This window comes from Odocoileus virginianus, chromosome 7 (genome assembly GCF_023699985.2).
Source record: "Odocoileus virginianus isolate 20LAN1187 ecotype Illinois chromosome 7, Ovbor_1.2, whole genome shotgun sequence".
NCBI lineage: Eukaryota > Metazoa > Chordata > Mammalia > Artiodactyla > Cervidae > Odocoileus > Odocoileus virginianus.
In genome coordinates, this window is record NC_069680.1 from 1,145,463 (window position 1) to 1,166,925 (window position 21,463).

The following is a 21,463-nucleotide window of genomic DNA, read 5'->3' on the forward strand; positions in this document are numbered from 1 at the left end:
AGACCAAAGGGTCTGCCAGGGGGTTGCTGAGTGAGTAGTTCCCCAAGCCCCCCAGCACTCCCCAAGGCTGGAAGCACAAATCCCCGCCGTCAAGGCTGAAGAGAGCCACATAATGCCAGGAAATAAACCCGCTGCCGCAGCTGACCAACCAGAGGCTCCCTTCAGACCGTTTATCCTGCTTGGGCAGTCTCTTTTTCTGGGGGGTGGCGGAAGGGCGGGTTGTGATTAAAGGGGAATCTGAGATTGACACAACTTGTCTTATCTTTAATTCAAACAAAACAAGAGGTACCCAGTTTGGCACTTGACAGTGCCCTGGAGGGACAGATGGGAGGGCTGGAGGAACACGTTAGAAGGGACCATCCTCATCTCACCTTGGGGGTCTCCTTCCTCCTCCAGCTCACCCTGGATGCTTAAAGACTTACTCGTCTGCTGTGATAATACTGGAGGGATTCAGACTGGAAAGATTGGCCTAACCTTGACATTATCCTCTTCAAACACACCAGGGTCATCTGAGGGGCTGCAGACTGGATGTAGCCAGCTGCAGGGGTGTGGGGTGTGGGTGGGGCAGTGCTGTCATCCTCCCTAAAACACCAGAGAAGATCTCTCATCACAATGTGAATACCGTGTACAACCCAACCAGAGGCAGAATTTTAATGGGTGGCGGCAGCTTTATTCCTTCCTGTCCTCTTTATTTGTGTTTCTGTGCAGCTGTTGAACAGCTGTGAAATCCCAGTCCAGAGGTGGACAACGCACTTCCAGTGTTGGGTCATATAATTCTTGGAAGTGAAGGTGGAGAGAAAGAAGTGGAAGGGCTACGCTCATTGAGTACCTCTTATGTTCCAGACACATGGCTATGTGCTTTGCATAAATATTGTTTCTAATCTTTGCCAAACCTTAGATGAGGAGCTGGATAGCTTATCCAAGATTGTAGCTACAAAGTGGCTGAGCTGGGATGCAAACCCAAGTGTGCCTGACTGTTCAAGTTTATTTGATTGGGTCATTTTACACCCAACAAACTAGCAAATATTAAAAATCCTAACAATAGCTATTGCTGAGCAGACAAGATACAGTGAGGGAAGACACTAAATATGGCCACAGCTCTCATTTCTATAAGCTCACACCACTTCTCACACAAAGGAGTGGAATCTATTTTCTTCTTCTGGAGGCTGAGCTGGCCCTTTGGCTTTCTTTGATCAATACAATGTGGCAGAAGTAGCTTTCTGAGAGTTCTGAGTCCCAGCCTTAAATGGACTGGTGGATTCTGTCTCCTTTCTCTGGGAAGCCAGCTGCCATCTGTAAAGAAATCTTAGTTAGACAACTAAGTTAACAACTTAGACCACCTAAGTTAGGGCTTCCCTGGTAGCTTAGCTGGTAAAGAGTCTGCCTACAATGCAGAAGATCCCAGTTCGATTCCTGGGTTGGAAAGTTCCCCTGCAGAAGGGATAGGCTACCCACTCCAGTATTCTTGGGCTTCCCTGGTGGCTCAGATGGTAAAGAATCTGCCTGCAATGCGGCAGACCTGGGTTCGATCCCAGGTGAGAAGATCCTCTGGAGGAGGGCATGGCAACCATTCCAGTATTCTTGCCTGGAGAAGCCTATGGACAGAGGAGCCTGGCGGGCTACAGTCTATGGGGTCCCAGAGTTGGACACGACTGACAGACTAAGCACAGCACATACAACTCCATGGCAAAGGTCCACTCAGAGAGGAGCCGTGTGGAGGCACGCTGGGGTGCTAAATATGTGACTAAAGCTTTTTCTGGACCTCTCAACCCAACTCAGCTGCTAGATGAATGTAGTCAAGTGAACGACTTTGGCTGAATGACGTCAGCCAAAGACCCACCCCACGAAGCCTAGTCAACACACAGAATCATGCAAGATAACAAATCACAGTTTGAAGTCACTAAGTTTGGGGATAGTTTTTACTGCAAAAATAAATCACTTAAATTAGACATGGGGTCTACATCACTGAAAATGAAAAGTGAAAGTGTGAGTTGCTCAGTCATATCCAACTCTTTGTGACCCCAAGAGTATAGCCCTCCAGGCTCCTCGGTCCACAGAATTCTCCAGGCAAGAATACTGGAGTGGGTAAGCTGTTCCTTTCTCCAGGGGATCTTCCCAAACCAGGGATCAAACCTAGGTCTCCTGCATTAGAGGCAGATTCTTAACCATCTGCGCTATCATCTAAGAGTAATGGCAAATCCCTCTGGTTTCACCCTCATACCCTATGCATCACTTTTACCATTAAGGGCTGGTCATCTGTGGCCAAAATGAAGTGACACTGAGTTTATCAGGTGTCTAGGAGCCTGAAAACACCTAAGTCAAAATACCTTCAAGAATGCAAAGCAGAAAAATACAGATTTTTCACGTGACTAAGAATTGGATATACGTTTGTTAAATGGTGGTGGTGGGGAGTGGGAGAAGAATCTGCCTCTCTCTGAATGAGGTCAGATGGATAAGAGGGGGTCAGTAAGCCAAGAGAAAAATGACCCAAGGACAGCAAAAGGTGATTCACAGAAGTGCACCCCCAAGTAACTGGTGAAGATAAAAGACGCTAAAAGTCACCAGTAATAAGAGAAATACAAATTAAATAATAATAACTACTATGCTTTTGAACTGTAGTATTGGAGAAGACTCTTGAGAGTCCCTTGGACTGCAAGGAGATCCAACCAGTCAACCTTAAAGGAAATCAATCCTGAATATTCATTAGAAGGAATGATGTTGAAGCTGAAGCTCTAATACTTTGGCCACCTGATGCGAAGAGCCGACTCATTAGAAAAGACCCTGATGCTGGGGAAGATCTGAAGACAGGAGGAGAAGGGGATGACAGAGGATGAGATGGCTGGATGGCATCACCGACTCAATGGACATGAGTTTGAGCAGGTTCTGGAGATGGTGAAGGGCAGGGAAGCCTGGCGTGTTGCACACCATGGGGTCATAAAGAGTCAGACACAACTGAGTGACTGAACAATAACAATAAAAATAAATTGAGGACTTCCTTGGTGGTCCAGTAGTTGGGAATCCACCTGTTGGTGCAAGGGACATGGGTTTGATCCCTGCTCCCAGAAAATTCCACTTGTGGCAGGTCCACTCAGCCTGTGGGCCACAACACTTGAAGACCACTTGCTCTAGAGCCCGTGCTCTGCAACAAGAAAACCCATCACAATGAGAAGCGCACGCAGCAAGACTGAAGAGTAGCCCCCACCTGATGCAACTAGAGAAAGTCTGAGAGCAGCAATGAAGATCCAGCAGAGGCAAAAATAAATAAGTGGATAAATAAAATTTTAAAAAAGAATAAACTGAAATTGTAATAAGGGTCTTAGGTTTGCCACGAAGTATTGATGATTGAGAAAAACATAATGCATAAAAAAATGTATCAAATATGACCCCATTTTTTTTAACCAATGAGAAAGTATATCTGTATATATGTTTATGGGTTTATATGTATGTTTATATATGTGTGTATCTCTGTATAAATGTATATGTGAATATATGTGCATGGAGAAACACGTGGAAGGGTGCATTCAAAGTTATTAGCATGCATAACCTGGTGAAGAGAAAGTGGTAATATGTGGAAAAAAAGAAGTGAAGAAGGTAGCCAAATTAAAAGGAAAAGAAAAAAATCCACAACACTAATGTAAGTATATGATGCTATCATACACTTATCATATACATTAGCGTGAAATTATACATATGTATGTGTGTATGTGTAAACTATAAAATAACATTAAAGAAAAAACATAATATAAAGCAAACAATGATTCGTATTTCATCTCTACAGAGACATCCCTAAAACACAGGATTCTAGCATTTTAAATGATTCCCTTTGCTCTGCGTTGATTTTATATAGAAGAGATGCTATTGTCGACAATAGCCTTGATTCGTTCAGGATGCAGGCCAGACACAAGCCCAGCAGCCTTTCTCTTCCGGCACACTTTCTGAACAGGAAAACCTTCGTCCAAAGTGAGATGCTTGCAGTGAGGCGCCTCCTATAATCTCCAGGCTAGAATCTCTTAGAGCGCATGCGTGTCTGGGCGCTGGCGTGCAGACAGGCGGAGGTGGTACCTCCAGGCAGAGCCCTGCTGACAGTGGCCCTGCCCACAGCCAGCCACTCCCACAGCACCCCCGCCCCCAGAGAAGCCCACAGGGGTCTCTACTCTACACCTGCCTCCCCAGGCCCCACTCCAGCTTTATTTTCCTTCCTTGCCTTTTCGGCCCTCTCATTCTGTAATACTGCCAGTGCCCATAGCCTCATCATGCCACCTCTCGATTCTCGGAGCCTTCAGCCCACCAGCCAAGCACCAGAGAGAAAAATCAAGTCCAGACTATAGGGTTTGACTGGAGGTTATCCAGTCCCCGAGAAACCAAACCCCATCCTTATACCTTTCTCTGGCAACTGGCCCACCTCACTCAACCAGAGGACTCACTCTCTCACCTACAGTCTTTGCTGCTTCTAGTTCACTAAGGTTGAAAGTAAAAGGTACAAGACAAGGTTCCCAAAGGGCTTCCCTGGTAACTCAGATGGTAAAGAATCTGCTTGCAATGCCGGAGACTGGGGTTCGATCCCTGGGTTAGGAAGATCCCCTGGAGACGGGAATGGCTACCCTCTCCAGTATTCTTGCCTGGAGAATTCCATGGACAGAGGAGGCTGGCAGGCTACAGTCCATGGGGTCACAAAGAGTCAGACATGGCTGAGCTGCTAACACACATGAGGTTCCCAAAGCCAGCCTCAGAGAGGCAGGAGAGATACGGGGAGTGACGGGAATTAGATAGTGGTGATGGTGGCACAACATTGTATAGGTAATTAATGCCATGAAATGGGACACATTAAAATGGTTAAAAATCTTATGTTATGTGAAATTTACAACAACTGAAAGAAAAAAGTATCCCCAGGCCTGGTGGGGTCTCACATTACCCTCTCTGGCTTCTTCGCTGCTGGCATTCGTGGCTGTAGCATTCGGCCAGCTCCCAGATGGCTGCTCTCCAAGCCCACCTAAAGGAACAAAGAGACACATGAGGACATACTAGCCTTCTCTGCATCAGCACCATGAAATGAGGGGACAAACATGGTCACCTAGGGGATGATCAGAATCACCAGTGGATCAGTAAAGATTTGTGGGGCTTTTTTTTTTTGGTTTATTTTTCTTTTAAATATATATTCATTTAGATGCTTCTGCCCGAGTCGTGTGGGATCTTTCGTTGTGGTGCATGGACTCTCTGGGTGTGGTGCAAGGGCTTCGGGGCGCTTAGGCTTAGTTGCTGCGTGGCATGTGGGGATCTCAGTTCCCTGACTCATGCATTACAAGGTGAATTCTTAATTACAAGACCACCAGGGAAGTCCCCAAAGATTTGTTTAACAAAGGATATCCAGGCTCCTACCACATGCGGGGGGCTGTTCTCAATACTGAAGCTAAAAAGAACTTGCTTTCCTATAACCATGCACATAGTTCACAAATTATTAATAAGTAGCCTTTCCTCAATCAGTTCAGGGTACTTGGAGTGAAATATACAAAGTGAATGGATGAATACTATCGTCAGCTTCTTCACCCTTGCCTCCCTGAGAAAGCCCAGTACACAAAGGATGCTCTCTGATTCTGAAGTCCCTGGTGTGGGATGCAGGGAGAAGTCACCAGTGCCGCTCCTGACTGTGTGATGTGACAGTGGCTGCAGCCTCGCCTTAAACTTAGGTAACCTGGCTTCCTCTTTGGGATGAGTCTCCTTTTAGAAACTTCCCTGTTCACTTTATAAATCAGACTCTGCAGACACTGCCTCAGTCAAGAGCAGTGATGCACAATCTCATTGGTTAGTATCATCTAGAAACCAGGTTCCCACCCGACCCACCAAGAAGATGGTCTATCATTGTCCACTATTAGACCTACTGTGAATCAGGTACAGCTCCAGGGAGCAGGGATCCAGCAGTGAACAAGACAGATGGTGCATCAGTTCCAAATTGGCAGCTGGACAATAAATGGTAGGTAAGAAAATAAAGGAATGATATAATTGCAGGTTCAGAAAATGCTCTGAAGACCAAATGCAGCATGTGATAAAGTGGACTGGAGCAGCCTCTTAGAAAGTGGTCAGAGAAAACCCTTCAGGGAGGTGACATTTGGGTTGAGACTTGGAAGATAAGGAGCCGGCCACATGGAGATCTGGGCCAGTGCATCCCAGCAGGAGGAGGATCTGGAAAAGAATCTAGTTCAGGAATGGGCATGTGGTGTCGAGGTGCTGACCATGGTAGGCAGGCAGGGAGGCTGGATCCGCAGGGATATTAGGAATACATTAATAGTTGGAGGCAGAGCAACAGGAGAGGCGGATGGTTTAGACATGAGGGACTGAGAGGGGCCCCTAGTGTCTCCTGAATTCGGTGGTTGAGCAGCTGGGTAGGTCAGGATACCACAAAGCAGATTTAAGGACAAATCCTGTGTCCAGGAGACTACAAAACCACATCAAAACATCTACAGAACAAGCTACTGGTGCAAAACTATTTCTTCTTGCATTTGTTTAGAAAAGCACAGCTTACAAAACAGTTTCTCCATCTCCCCTTTGACTTTGCTTAAAAAACGCCATGGCAGAAGTGTAACCCCATTTTACAGAAGAGAAAACTGAGACACAAAATGATCAGCCCAGGGTTGCCAGCCCGTAAGGGAAGCTGAGGGCTCAAGACAGTTTCCTGGTCAGAAGCTCAATGATGATCCCTGTGCCCCAGAGGTCACAGAGGTCACAGGCTGCCAGTGCTGCCCAAAGAAGGGTGCTAAACATGGAACCTAATGCCCTGGCCCCAGACAACCCTGATAGACCGCTCTGCTGCTCCTGAATCTCAACTCCTGACTCACAGACCACCTCTTCCCCTCTGGTGACTGACGCGGGCAGTGGCCCAGGCGCGCGCGGATATTTTTGCATGCCTTCATCCTGCTGTCCGCTGCCTTTCTGGCCAACTCTGAATCCACTCACACGCTCCCTGCAGCTGCTGGGGACTTCGCTGCCAGCTCTCAGCCCTCTGGGTATTCTTTCAGTTGCAATATCATTTCCTCTTGGGCTAAAGGTCAGGGGAAATCCTGATGGTATGAAAATCTCTGGCCAGCAGAGGAATGTGCCGGTGAGCAGACCGAAGGAGAGCCTGAGGCCAAGGCTAGCTTCGTCTTTACTCCCTGTGTGAGCATAGATGGGATCTTGGGCGTTAGGACTTTTCATCTGTCAAATGGGCCATTGCGAGTTTCAAATGAGGTAATGGTTTGTTTAGGCATTCGCTCATTCAACAAATATTTATCTGACACCTGCTACATGCCAGATGCTGTTTCTGCTGCTCAGGATATGACTGAACAAACTCTACTCTGACCTCATGGAAATTATATTCTGGTGGATAGTAGAAGAAGTGAAGTGAAGTGAAGTCGCTCAGTCATGTCCGACTCTTTGCGACCCCGGGGACTGTCGCCCGCCAAGCTCCTTTGACCATGGGATTCTCCAGGCAAGAATACTGGAGTGGGTTGACATTTCCTTCTCCAGGGGATCTTCCCGACCCAGGGATTGAACCCAGGTCTCCCGCATTGAGGAGATAACAAATAGAAGACTCAATATATGTCAGTTGTTGATAAGCTCTATAAAGAAAAGGGTGGAGGGGAACAGGGAATGCTAGGGGTGAAGGGTTGCCATTTCACACAGGTAGAAAGGCAGAACCCTGAAGAAAGTGAGGGAGAGGGTCTGCAGATATTTGGGGAAAGGCATTCCAACTGAAGGAACAGCAGGTGCAAAGGCCCTGGGGTGAGAGTATGCTTGGCAGTACGAAAGTGGGTGTGACTGGAATGGAATGAGCTAGGCAAAGAATAGCAGGCACTGAGGTCAGTGAGCAGTGGAGGGTCTGGAGCTGTGGGGGACCTTGCAGGCCATTTTCAAAATAAGGGCTTTTATTCTGAGAGATCTAAATGGGAGCCAGAGGACATGAAAGGATTCTGTAACTGCACTGGCTCTGAATATAATCAGGGGTATTAGTAATGGGCAGTAGGGGGCACAGAAGCTGGGATTTGAAAGATGTCCATGTAGTTCCAGTCTAGCATGGAGAGTTGGAATAATTAGACCTGCTTGGCTCCTACACATATATATATATATATATATATATATATAGCATACTATATATATGTATATATTATATATATAGTCCTGTAAGGATAACTGGGCACAGCCCGGTTCAAGGTTAGCTGGAGGCTGTGGCTGAGGAAGCGATGGCTGGGAGAGATTGCTATGCAGTTTTGCAGGAGGCCAAGGAGGTGGAGGTTGAGGACTTCTGATTCCGTTGGCCCCTTGGTCCTTGGTGTTACAATAGAAGCAAAGCTCTGGAGTTGAGGAGGAGACCAGGTGCCAGTAGCAGATGAAGGTGGGGAAAGCATCACTATTTGCATGTGTGTGCACTAAGTTGCTTCAGTCCTGTCCGACTCTTTGCGACCCCGCCAGGCTCCTCTGTCCATGAGATTCTCCAGGCAAGAATACTGGAATGAGTTGTCATGCCGTCTTCCAGACCTAGGGATCAAAACTGTGTCTCTTACATCTCTTGCGTTGGCTGGTGGGTTCTTTACCACTAGCGTCACCTGGAAAGTCCAGCCTCACGAAGACTCAGTGGCAAAAAAGCCAACAACATCCCCATCTCACAGATGAGGAAACAAGGTTCCAAAAGGTGAAGTGACTTGTCTGCCCTGATGGTACAGAGATGGTTTGTAATGGAGAAGCTGAAGGTGGGTCCTGACGGACCCCCCAAATTTGAGCTTCTCCCCCTCTGCCTCAGACCCAGAAAGAACAAGGAGCACAAGTCAGGTTATCTGGTGGGGGGCGGGGTGGGGAAGGGCCTGCCTGTTTCCAAGGGACCTAGGGCATTTTCCAGGAGGTCTTGAGGGTACATCCAGGGTCACCATTGAGACTGGGGTCACAGCAGTTAAGAACACACATCCTTCCTCTGTCACCCTTACCAGCAAGAGATTGGCAGGTCTAATCTTTTCTCAGAAGGGCAGCCAAACTCCTGCTTCCACTACAGCTAAGCCTGGGGGTCAACTTGGAGTGAATATGGTTTGACTACTCCCCTGAGGAAATCTCTCCCGAGGTTTCCCACTACCCCCTGGGGTGAGTTCCAAACCCCGGCAGGACCCCTGAGGCCCCTGTGATGTGACTCTGCTGGCCTCTTCCACCTGGTGCCTCAGGGCTTCCTGCTCTGTGTTCAGTCAGCTCAGCTACTAAGGGTGCCTGGTATTTCCATTCTCTTCTTGCTGATGCGTCTTCCTCTGTCACACCCACCTCTTCGCCAGGCCAAATCCTTCCGGATCTTCAAGGCTCAGCTTGAACACCACTTCCTCTGGGAAGCCCTGTTGTTCCTCTTGAGATAGAAGCCCCCTCTTCTCTGTCTCCAGCGCCCTGGGCTTAGTCACATCCCTCACCACAAGTCATTGGCATCTCCTGTCTATTTGGCTGATCCCCTAGTCTAGTTTTTAGCATCCTGAAGAAGAGGGACCTTGCCTTGCCCAATAATAAACACCCAGCACTGCCCTTGGCACATCAGAGCATACACCCAATAAAATATGTGACTGACGGATGGATTGATGGATGGATGCATAGGTAGATGGATGAATCAGGTAGACAGTGCTTAAAATGAAAACCCCAATCATTTCTAACTCAGCATCACTGATGGAAAAATATTGTCTTTTTTAGCTTACAGAGAGAGGGGAATAGATATTCTTGGAAAAATGGCTTTCAACTTTAGCTGCACTTTGGGATCACCTTGGGAAGCCTTTTAGAAAAATACCAATGTATGCATCCCTCTCTAGAGATTCTTATTTGATTGGTCTGAGGCATGGCCTGGGCCTTGGGAGTTTAAAAAGCTCCCCAGGTGATTCTAAGGTGCAGCCAAAATTGAGATTCTTTACTGAGAGAACCCTGTAAAAGGTAGCTTCATCTCATGATGTGTTCTTATAACCAATCTCTTTCCTCCCAAGCTCACCAGGAATGGAAAATGTGGAGCTGGAGACAGACATTGAGTACTAAGAAAAGTCATTTCTCACATATACTTCAGTAAAAGCAATCAAATGAGTGAGACAGGTGTGGCTGTGGTTATAACTGCAGCCACAAGCACACAGAACAAGGCAGAGAGAAATACAGCTTGATGCAGACAAAGATTGGGGGCAATCAGGACAGGGAGTATTCAGAGACTGTGGATATATTTTCCTTGCATGTGACTGCAAGACAAAAAAAAAAAATACTTGAAAAAATACATATATATGCCCATATTTGATCTTTGGTTAATTACCTCTTCAGTAAGAGGCTATGCAAAGACCTTGTAGATTTCATTAGTCACAGGGGTTTATTCAAACGTCTCCTTTGCATAAGAAACCCCGGCTTACAGCTGGTCTCTGGGAAAGAATGCCCTCCATGCCTTGAAAAGAGAGCTCCAGGCCTGTTCACTGCTCTCACTGAAACACAGCAGAGGTCAGCGGCCCGTGATGCATGGGGCCAGGCTGAAATGTTTCCATCCAGCATTTGCAATTCAATCCCACAGTTTCCTTTATGGAACAATTCACTAAATTCAGAGTTGTTCTTTTTTCTAATTCACCATATAATTCACCTCCCAAGTTCAATTAAGAAGCAATCTGTTAGCAACTTTGGGAGCAAGCTGCTTTTCTTTGGGAAAGCCCAATTTTCTTCCGCTCCCAACAAAAAGTGGCTTAATTATATGCATCATATGAGACACTGATGTACACACAACGCCCCTCCACCATAATTAATGAAATATTAACCATATACATCCAAAGACATCTAGGTAGAAAGGGATGGGCTTTTCCAAAGCCCAAGAGGACAGAGTCATAGGTCAGTATTGTTTATTCAAATATATGGTCACTCATTGGGACTATGAATTAATATTCATGATATGGTAATTAATAAACAGAACCTCATAGTAATTACTCCTTCTGTATCATTCTCAGAGCCCAGCGTTACTTGGTTCTTGCTTTTCTTAAATGCAAAAACAACTACCAGTTTTTAAATGTTGACTAGAATTTTGCTGGAGGTCCAGTGATTAAGACTGCCATCCAGTTCAGGGAGCATGGGTTCAATCCCTGGTTGGGGAACTAAGCTGCTACATGCCCATGAGGCCAAAAAAAAAAGTGCTTGCTTATTTTCAGGTACTCACATGTTACCTGTATTTAATCCTCAAGCTAACCCTCTGAGGTAGATGTTATTCTCATTTTACATGCAGGGTAACTGAGGTTCAGGGCAGTTAAGACATCACTGTGGACATACAGCCACTGGATGAAGAGGCTGAGAGTCTCCCAGATCAGTCAAAACTTTTATATCTTAAAGACAAAACTTTTAAGACATAACACAAGTAACCCTGCCAGGAAAACATTAGCTCTTACATTTTTACTGACTTTTTAATACCTGTATTTCCAGCTCTGACCCATTAGAGGTAAATCTAGCAGAAAACTACTTTGCTTACTCTAAGGGAAAAAAATAAAATCTCTAGCACAAGCTCTTAAAAATCACTTTATTGCCAGTCCACTCCATAAGTACTGATTGAGTGCCGGCTTTGGGCAGCACCATGCTGGGTTCCTGAAGGCAGAGACAGAAAGTGTCTCTCTTCATGGTGCCTTCCTGGTGCCAGTGGAGGAAAGAAAATCCACACTAAACAATGAGATCATGGGCTCCCCTGGCAGTCCAGTGGTTAGGACAGACATTTTCAGTGCCATGGGCCTCGGTTTGATCCCTGGTCAGGGAAATAAGATCCCGCAAGCTGAATGGCATGGCCAAAAAACAAATAACAAAACAAAGCAAAAAAGACCATTCCGTGGAAGGATTAAGCACTCTCAAGAAATTAAAAGTTTTTCAAACAACAATGGGGGATGGGATCCCAGGAAAGATCTGAGTTGGTGACATTTGAGCTGACACCTAAATGATGAGGTAGACATCCATCTGGGGAGAGTATTGTAGAAGGAAACAAAAAAACAAACCAGCAAGTAAAAAAAGTCCAGAGGGAGGAAAATAAGCGTCCGATGGAGCTGGAACTGAGGCTAACACCTAAGAGATGCAGGGTCAGTTGGTGCAGGGCATTAGACTCTTACCCTTACAGTCAATTTGCCATGCCCTTTGGTCATACGTAATACACATAGCAATGCTATGAATAAGTAACATCATTCCTCTTCTACAGAAGAGACAACTGAGGTTCATGAATAAGTTGTCCAAGGTCACCTAGCTGGTAAGTGACTGAATTTGCCTTGCAAAGCAGGCCCTTCTGACTCCAGAATCCATGCTCCTAACCCTGCTCTACACCTGTATAGGTGGGGTCTGAGCAAGCATCCCAGGCAAGGCCAATGGATGAAGCATCTACATACCCTGTCAGAAAACTACTGGCAAGACACACCTACTCACCAGAGCTTTTATTTATTTATTAGGAAAAACAAACAGCAAGGCAAAGTCCCTTTAACAGGCTGATTTAGGAATGAACTAGGCAACCACTACAGTAATCAATGTGTAATCCTAAGCAATTCGGTGCCAAGTAATTTTATATCTATGCCAAATTTCAAATGCTACAGAAGGGAAAGGGAAAATAAGTTAAAAGATCACTGCCAGTTTTTGTTAATAAAATGATTTACTACTGGCAAGTGTATAATAAAACAGGAATTCTTAGATACTGCTGTTGGTGTAGAAATAAAAATTAGTAACATGTTTTGAGGTAATTTAGCAAGATGTATCAATGTCTTTTAAAACAAGCAATAATAATGACTTTGACCCAATAATATGACTTCTAGATATCAGTACAAAGAAACTGACAATGAAAAACAAAAGATGTTCATCCCCAACATTTTAAAGACTGACTGTATCAATCACACGCCCCACAGTGGATAGTAAAGTAATCATGATATAAAGGAAATACAAAACAATGTGGAAAATATACTGGAAGGAAATAACCACAGTGTCCATTGTGATGATCTCTGTCTGATGGGTGATTTTTGGACAAATGTTAATTTTTTATGCACTTTCTGTAATTTCTAAATCTTGTTCAACATATTACTTTTATAATCAGGAAATAAAAAGATTTTCAAATGAAGAACTAGATTACATCACACATTTTGCCTAGGAACATGTGCTCTACACTTCATAGTGTATGTCTGCACACACATACACACACACACATAAACACACAGTTGCCGGGAAACCCTTATCTGATGAGAAAGAAACATACTTGTGTTTATGCAGATGGAAAGGTTGTAGTCCAGCCTTTTTGTTTTTCTTTCTGATTTTCTGCTCTGACCATGGAAAGAGAAAACAATGAGCCCACACCTTGGCAAGATGGAAGAGAGGAAAGCTCATTGGTGAGAATGAGGGAGGGCTTGTTGGAACCTTCCTTCAGACAGTGTTGGATGGGCTCCTGGGAGACCCAGTCCGCCCTTCCCTGATCTGTTCACTGACTCCCACCTGTGTCCTGCCATTGGCTGAAGAGGCCTTGGAATTTGCTCTGACCCCAGGCAGAAGCTCCTAAGAGCCTTCTTATCATGCAAATTTGAGCTACTCCTTCCTGGAGCCTCCAGCCAGATGTCCATCTTGCCTGGTATTGGACCCTCCGCCCATTGTGAGTGCCTGTCACTGCATTTTTCCTAGTCCCTGACTGTGGGTTGAGCTGCGTCAGGCCTTCTGCTTAAAGATGCTCTTGGAGTACTTGCTGCTCACCTGGCTTCAAACCTCCATTGCTCTCCTGAGCCCTGGACTCTAGGTATTCTTGTGCACTTGGCCCACATCTTTCACACAAGCCTGGCCTTGGCTTCTTGGCCATTTCCATCATTTATGGAAATCATTTCCATCATTTGTTACTGTGCAACAAACTATTCCTCTAAACAGAGTGGGTTAAAACAACCACCATTCTAGCCTTGCTTCTGAGGGCCAGGAGTTGGGGTGAGGAACAAATGGGGCTGACTGGTCTCTGCTCTATGACCTGAGCTGGGACGAAAAGGTTGAGGGATGGTGGAGATGGCTCGTGTGGAGGCAGCATTCCAAAAGGATGAGCCCCACTGTGCAAGTGTTTTTTCAGCTTCTGCTTACAGTATAGTGTAATCTTCCTAACGTCCTACTGGCCAAAGACAGTCAAAACCAAGCCTAGTCACGAGAAATGACTATGCCAGGTGAGGTTTGTCAGGGACCACAAATGGAACAGCCTATCCCTAGACTGATCTCTAGGTGCTTAAAGTTCTAGCCAGTCAGGTGGTTTGCAAGATGGACCTCGAGGGCTAGCTCTGGAGTCAGACTGTCCAAGGCTAAACCTTTACTCTGTCACTTACCAGCCGTGTGATCTTAACTCACTGCATGTCTCTATGTTTCAGTCTCCTCACCCATAAAACACGGATGAGAGTATTCACCTCATAGGGTCATCATCCAGATTAAGAGAGATGATGCATGTAAGCCATAGAGCAATGCCTGGCTCAGAATCAGCACTCACTAAGTTAGCTATTATCACTATTGGTTTTAAAACTATTCTGAAGTCTGAAATGGGGTGAAATAATAAGCCATGGAGACAAGACATTTTATACCAGAAATACCACAAGTGAAGTAAAAAGTTCAAGTTCTCCTTAAAGCACACTTAAGAGAACCAAGTTTAGGCTGAGGATCCATTGATAGTCAACGGGAGTCAGTGAAAACCAGACTTTCTCTGTACCCGAGCATGCTATTTCTTTAAACATTGCTCCATAACAACTTGAGACATTAAATAACTAAAAATTAACCAAAGATATACATTAAGAAGATATACATCCTATTACCCCATGGACTGTAGTCCACTAGGCCACTCTGTCCATGGGAATATTGGAGTGGGCTACCCAGGTAGCGCTAGTGGTAAAGAACCTGCCTGACAATGCAGGAGACAGAATAGACTTGGGTTTGATCCCTGGCATGGCAACCCACTCCAGCATTCTTGCTTGGAGAATCCAATGCACAGAGGAGCCTGGCAGGCTACAGTCCATTGGGTCGCAAAGAGTCGGATACGACTCAAGCGACTTAAGATGCACACATACATTAAGAAAAGACTCAGGTGACTAGCTTGTGTGTTGTCATCCTGCTATTCCTGGGAGAGTAGGAACAACTGAGGAACTCAGGAACAACTGAGTTGTTGTTGTTGTGCAGTTGCCAAGTTGTGTTCGACTCTTTGCGACCCCGTAGACTGCAGCATGTCAGACTTCCCTGGAGTTTGCTCAAACTCATATCCATTTAGTCGGTGATGCCATCCAACCATCTCATCCTCTGTTGCCCCCTTTTCCTCCTGCCCTCAATCTTTCCCAGCATTAAAGTCTTTTCCAATGAGTTGGCTCTTAGCATCAGGTGGCCAAAATACTGGAACTTCAGCTTAAGCATCAGTCCTTCCAATGAATATTCATGGATGATTTTCTTTAGGATTGACTGGTTTGATCTTTTTACTCTCTAAGGGACTCTCAAGAGTCTTCTCGAGCACCACAGTTTGAAAGCATCGACTCTTCAGTGCTCAGCCTTCTTTATGATCCAGCACTCACATCTGTATATGACTACTGGAAAAACCATAGCTTTGACTATACAGGCTTTTGTGGGTAAAATGATGTCTCTGCTTTTTAATATGCTGTCTAGGTTTGTCATAGCTTTTTTTCCAAGGAGCAAGCGTCTTTGAATTTCATGGCTGCAGTCACCATCTGCAGTGATTATGGAGCCCAAGAAAATAAAATCTGCCACTGTCTCCATTTTTACCCCATCTACTCATTCACTGAATAGTGGGTCCCAAATTACAAGTTAGAGCTTTGCTGAGGGAAATTATTTATTGGGGACCTTGTTTTCCAAGGACTATGGTTGCTGCCTTACGTGTATTTTCTCATTTAATTCTCAGCATAGTCCAGTGAGGTAAGGACTATTACTGACTTGACTTACAAATGAAAGAACTGAGGCATCGAAAACTTTAAATAATTCACCCACAGTCACACAGATTTCTGGGCACTGAGGCAGAAAAGGGAGGGGAGTTTAAGTCTAGTCCAAGTCCCACCGGAGTCTGGTCCCAACAAGCCTTTCCAGCTTCCCTTCTCCCTTGAGTCCTACCTCCTCACCCACCTGCCAACCACCCGGAGCCGCTCAGTTCTCACACCAAACTCCCCACTCCATGACTGTTCAGGCTCTGCCTTCCACCTGCAATGCCCTCCCCACCTCAACCCTAATCAAAATCCTCCACGGCTCAGCTCAGCCTGCTCTGTGAAGCCATCTCTTGTCTCTATGTTTCACCTACAAACCCCTAGTGGCCCTTTACTCATTCACCGGTTCATTCATTCTGTCATTCATCAAGCTTCTAGGGGGCACCTCTCAGTGCCAGGCACTGTACCAGGTGTCAGAGATAGAAAACCAGATCAGACACGGTCCCTCCTCTCAAGGAGCTCCCAGCCGTGATCATACTCCGGAGTATAACAATCTGCAGACCAAGTCTGTTCTTCCTATGAGACACTTAATTCCTGAGGACTGAGACAATACCTTGTCTATTTCCATTGTGTGGTTTCATAGCAGAGGCTTAACAAGTATGTCCATTTGAACTGGACTGAAGAGGACTGACTGATACTTGCATGTATTATCTCAATTGTGTGTATTCTCGCTGCACCTGAGTGGGGTAAATTATTATGGCTACCCCCATTTTACAGATAAGGAAACTGAGGCTCGAGGAGGTTAAAGTACTTGATCTGTGGTCACCACCTGGTATGTAGCAGAGCTGGGAGGGTCCAACTCTGCACCTTTACTCTTTGCCTCACTGCTCTGTCCCTTGGTATCCGATGGGAACAGAAAAGGAAGGGAAAACCCCTGACAATAAAGAAAAGGTAACTGACACCCAAGGGTTAAGTCTTTCTCACTACCTGGTATAACGTTCCTTGGAAGAGACACACATTTGTCCTCATTGAACATCTTAGAAGAATTTTAGCACGTGACCTTTGCACAGGTGACCAAATGACTGATAAAGATTTACAGATCTATAGATGTCTCAAAGGACAAACCCCCTGAAGTGGGTCACAGGAAGAGTAGCAAGGAACTCAGGAATCATGGAAAGGAAGATCAGCCCAAGCCCTCTTCAGGGAACTGGAGGAGAGAAGCAGAAAGAGGACCATGGAGCCCCACAGCCTATCTTTGACCTTTTGGGACAGAAGTCAGCTTAGTTTAAGAAGTACAGAGCAAGGACTTCATCTTTAAGAGATAACCTAAGTGAACAGAGATTAAAGTGACTAGTCTTTTTCTGGGTGATGGTGTATGTCAATGATGTGGAATGAACCCTTTGTTTCAGAATGATTATTACCTAATGGTGCCATTCCTCTGATTCCCTGGGCCAGAAGGAATGTGTTCTGATGCCAAGCAACACATGCTGGGCCATAAACCACCTGCTGCAGGACACTGTCCTGTTGGCACCCTAATGCCAACCAGAGCCTGCAATATGGCATGCTGTGCTGTGGGGGTAAAGAAGGGATGGGATGAGGAGTAGAATGAGGACTTTGATCAAAAGTTCAAAGAAAGGAAGAAAAGAGACTCCAGGAAAAGGTTGCTTCCAGACTACCAGTTAATAGTTAATACTTAGGACCTCCTCCCTTGATGGAGCAGAGAGGCGCAGTCCTGGCTGTTGTCATGGGACTTGAATTAGGGCCCAAGGATGTTGACCCTTACCCACTGGCCCAAAGTGCCAACTCCAATGCCCAGAGTTAGGAGCCAAGGCAAGTAATACAGCAGGGTGTGAAAGATGCTTGGGGAGCAGTGAGGTCTGTGGCAAACCGCAGAGCACCTGCTCCGCCACAGTCCAATCCATTGTTACGCAACCCCTTTGGTTGTTGCCATGTGGGACTGCTGGACCAGTGGGGCCAGAACTTCCAGCTTTTCATGAGAAGCCAGAGTTCTGGGTTTTTACGAGAAATTTCATTTTTAAATTTTGGCAGTAAATTTTTAAAAGACGTAAGCTCTACAAAACAAACAAAACACATCTGCAGATCAGATTTGGCTGGTGGGTTGACCGCTTAAGACCTCTGGGCTGCAGAGCAAATGGGAACGCCTCTAGGAGGTGCCCGTGTCAGGGAAGACGGGAATTCCTCGCGCCATGGCAGCAAGGTCCAGGGATGCAGGTGAGTCACGGTGAATCTCTGAAGCAGAGGCAAGGAGCAGGATGGGGACTGATAAAGTTCAGAGGCTCAGTGTCCAGGTCAGGAGGTGCTTTTCTCTCACTGTTTGTGAGCAAACAGGGTCAGTAAAGGATACCAAAGAGAAATAAGTCGACCTGAATGCAGGATGAGATTCCACTGGCAAAGTGGGGCCACAGTCACATTGCCGTCAACACCTGTGGGAGCCCATTGGAGGGTCTCTAGAAGGTCTCGTTTTAGATGCAATTTGAGCAGACCATTCTAAAGTCCCACGAGGCATCCCATGATGGAGGAGCTGAAGACATACAGATATCTGATCAACCACGAACACTGCTGACACCATCACTGAGTCCGCATACATTCATGGATTATTTTGTCAAAAGAATTGAGAGAATCATTCTTGGCCCTCAGGCAGCTTAAAGTCCAACCCTCCATTCTACAGATAAGGAGCTTCCATGAGGTGAATTGACATGTCAAGGTCTGCCATGCAATGGATAACTGAAGGGGTGTGGCACTGGTTTTGTTTGAAAACAATTTAGTTCATTATCATGCCCAACAAGAAAATATTTGAGTAGTAAATGCATTTGAAACAAAGGTCAGTTTCAGCTGTAACAAAATGTACACATCCAAAAGAGGCCAAGAAAAACAAAAGCAAGGGTGCAAGAAAACTAAAAATGCTATGCTAAAAAATTTTAAGGGTGGTTAATCATTGGATGAACACATCCTCTATTTTGTCCAAAAGGATTCACTACAGTGTGCTCTTAGGTCAAGGTGGGGAATATTGTTTTTATTGAGGCCACTGAGGCTAGAACAATCAATCAGAGAGCTGCATAAATAAAAAACCTTAGAGTAGATTTATTTCATTTCATTTTGCTTTAGGGATCACCTACTGTTTAAATGAAGAACAGAAAACAGGTTTCCATTCAATAAATTTAGAAAAAAAAACATACACAGTTAACAGAGCATGAAAATAGAATCAGATTAAGAAGAAGCAAAGAGTGATGCTCGGACAGGTGAGGCACAGTCTTTCTGTTGGCCAAAACTGGGTGGCGAAGGCTAGATCCTCACCTGAGACTAGCCATCCCCAGCTCTCATGAGGCTGTGTTCCCGAATTCCAGGTATTAAGATGACTGATGAGAACTCGTTTTTTTCCCATGAAAATAATATAAATGGCAAAGAGGGTGTGAGGTTAATAGGCTTGACCCCAAGACCAAGTTAAGTCCAGAGGGCGCTCCTCCCACATCCCCACACGCCGGGGGGCAGTCCACTCATCCGTCCCCTTCACTGACCAGAGGCGGCTCCAGCCTTCACTCCTCTCTGAAGCCACAGAAACAGACCCACCACCTGCTTCTTTCATCACTTTGCTTCTCCCTCCTGCCTCCCCGGGGCACTCATCAGTTCACTTCTTCCTCCTTCTTTTGGTGATCTCGTCCACTCTGAGGGCTTCCCCAGCACCCCGACATAGATGGGTACCGCAGGCATTCAGTGGGGAACACGCAAGCAGAGGGATCATGATGCAGACGCAGGCACGGTGGCCATGGTGGTCAGGTACAAGGAGGAGAGAAAAGCAGGAAGGAGATTCTCTGTGGCCCCTGAGAGAAGCCAGCCGCCTTCTTTTCTCCCTCGTCTCTAGACGAGTCCCCAGAGGCCAGCTCTTCTGCTTCTGTCCTTAAATGGCCAAGAAAATATATTGCTAAATAAACTCTTCTATCAAGCTATATCGAGTGGGATTCTGTATCTCTAAACTGAAAGGACCTTGCCTAGAAGGTCAGGCAGTAAACTCTTATTCGTCCTGGTTTCTCAAGCTGTATCTCTCAGTTTTGACTCAGGATCCCAGATTCAAGGTCCTTTGCTGGCAGGGGTGGGTGTGGTGGGGCTGGGATAACGGCTCCCTGCATAGATGCCCAAGGGTGGTCCCTGCCCCTCCCCCATCTGGTTCTGCACCCTGTTGTGACTCCAAGTAGCCTTCCAGCCCAGTTTCTCCAAATTCTGACAAACGCAGTCATAATAAAAATCAATCCAAAGGTGAATTAACTTTTCCCAACACTTCAAATTCACAGCGAACTCTGGCTTCAATCCAAGGTATAAGTCAGCCTCTGAACGAGGCCTCAGGGAGAGAGATGATAGAATCCTTATGTTGCATTCTTTTTTCCTTCCCAAAGAGCAGATGTGCACTTTATCAGATGCCTCTTTTTCATCTCAAATCATCTCACTAAATTGAAAACTTTATGGGAGGAATAACTGCCAGGCCTCGACTGGTTCCTCACCCCAGTCCTCCTCTCCAGTTGCTGACTGCACATGGAGCCAGTCCTATCCTCAGGCAGGGGGATTTAGGGAGTTTGGGCTCCACACTCGAGGGTCACAGTGGCACATCACCTTTGGCTCCAATTTTGATCTAAGGAATTCTGCTTAATTTCTGACCCTCATCCCCATCTTATTCCCTCAGGCCAAAGCTCTGGCTTCTTGTCCTCCTTAGTACCCACTTTGCGGAAGAACCAGGGTCCTTGCCTTTTCTTCCCAGCTCCCAGCATGGCACTGGAACCCTCTGTGAGTTCTATTACAGGCCTCTCTGATGCTGTCTGCCTGGCTCTCTGTCCTTACACGAACATTCCTGCCTTCCATCAGGTCTTGGGTCCCAGCCTGGACACCCAATACCAACTTCTGCCTGATGACAGCTGTTACCCTGGGCCTTCTCTCCAGGTGTGAGTTCTGCCCACTGGACCTCACCTCCTCTCGGAAGTCTGTAGGGCCCCTAAACCCATGGGGTCTTTTGGTCCCAGGTCCTCCCCCACCTCAGCCTGCCCCATTCCTGCAGTACTGCCAAAGCAGGACCATTATCACGTCCATTATTAAAATTCCATCTCCTTAATGGCGGAAGAAAAAGTGGATACAGCTGTACCCTTGGTGCTGAGCACAGAAGAGGTTCCCAATTAGCATCTGGTCCTTAAAGGAGGAAGAGAAGGAGTGGAGGGAGAGAGAGGGAAAAGGACTCTTACCAAGAAGGCAGCGTTCAGCAGAGCTGTGGGCAGATACAAGGGGAGTGTTAAGACATGCCAAAGTCACAGTGCAGCTATAAAGACCAAGGTCTAGACTGTGGGAGCCAAGGCAAATTCTCTCTGGAAGGGGAGGGGTGAAATAGAGCCATCAGCGAGGGGTGGGCTCAGATCTGCAAAGAAAACAGCTAAGAGGAGCTCTGAGGGAGTGGGAAGAAAGGCTGGCACTTCATCTCTGGCTTGGAAAAGACCCAAGGACCACACCTAGAGCTCTGTATGAAGGGCTCAGTAAAGTGAAGCTATTGACCATGTGGCCAAAGGATGCCCTCTTCAGACACTCTTGCA

At 46.1% G+C, this 21,463-nt stretch overlaps 1 protein-coding gene across 1 annotated transcript in view; it reads right to left on the reverse strand.

The window, feature by feature from the left end:
- Window positions 1-21,463, reverse strand: part of TLL2 (tolloid like 2) — a 139,854-nt gene that overhangs the window by 71,964 nt on the left and 46,427 nt on the right. Inside the window, exon 3 of the mRNA XM_070469954.1 lies at window positions 4,913-4,990. Within this exon, the coding sequence (XP_070326055.1) occupies window positions 4,913-4,990 (78 nt within the window). The remainder of the gene's footprint in view (window positions 1-4,912; window positions 4,991-21,463) is intronic.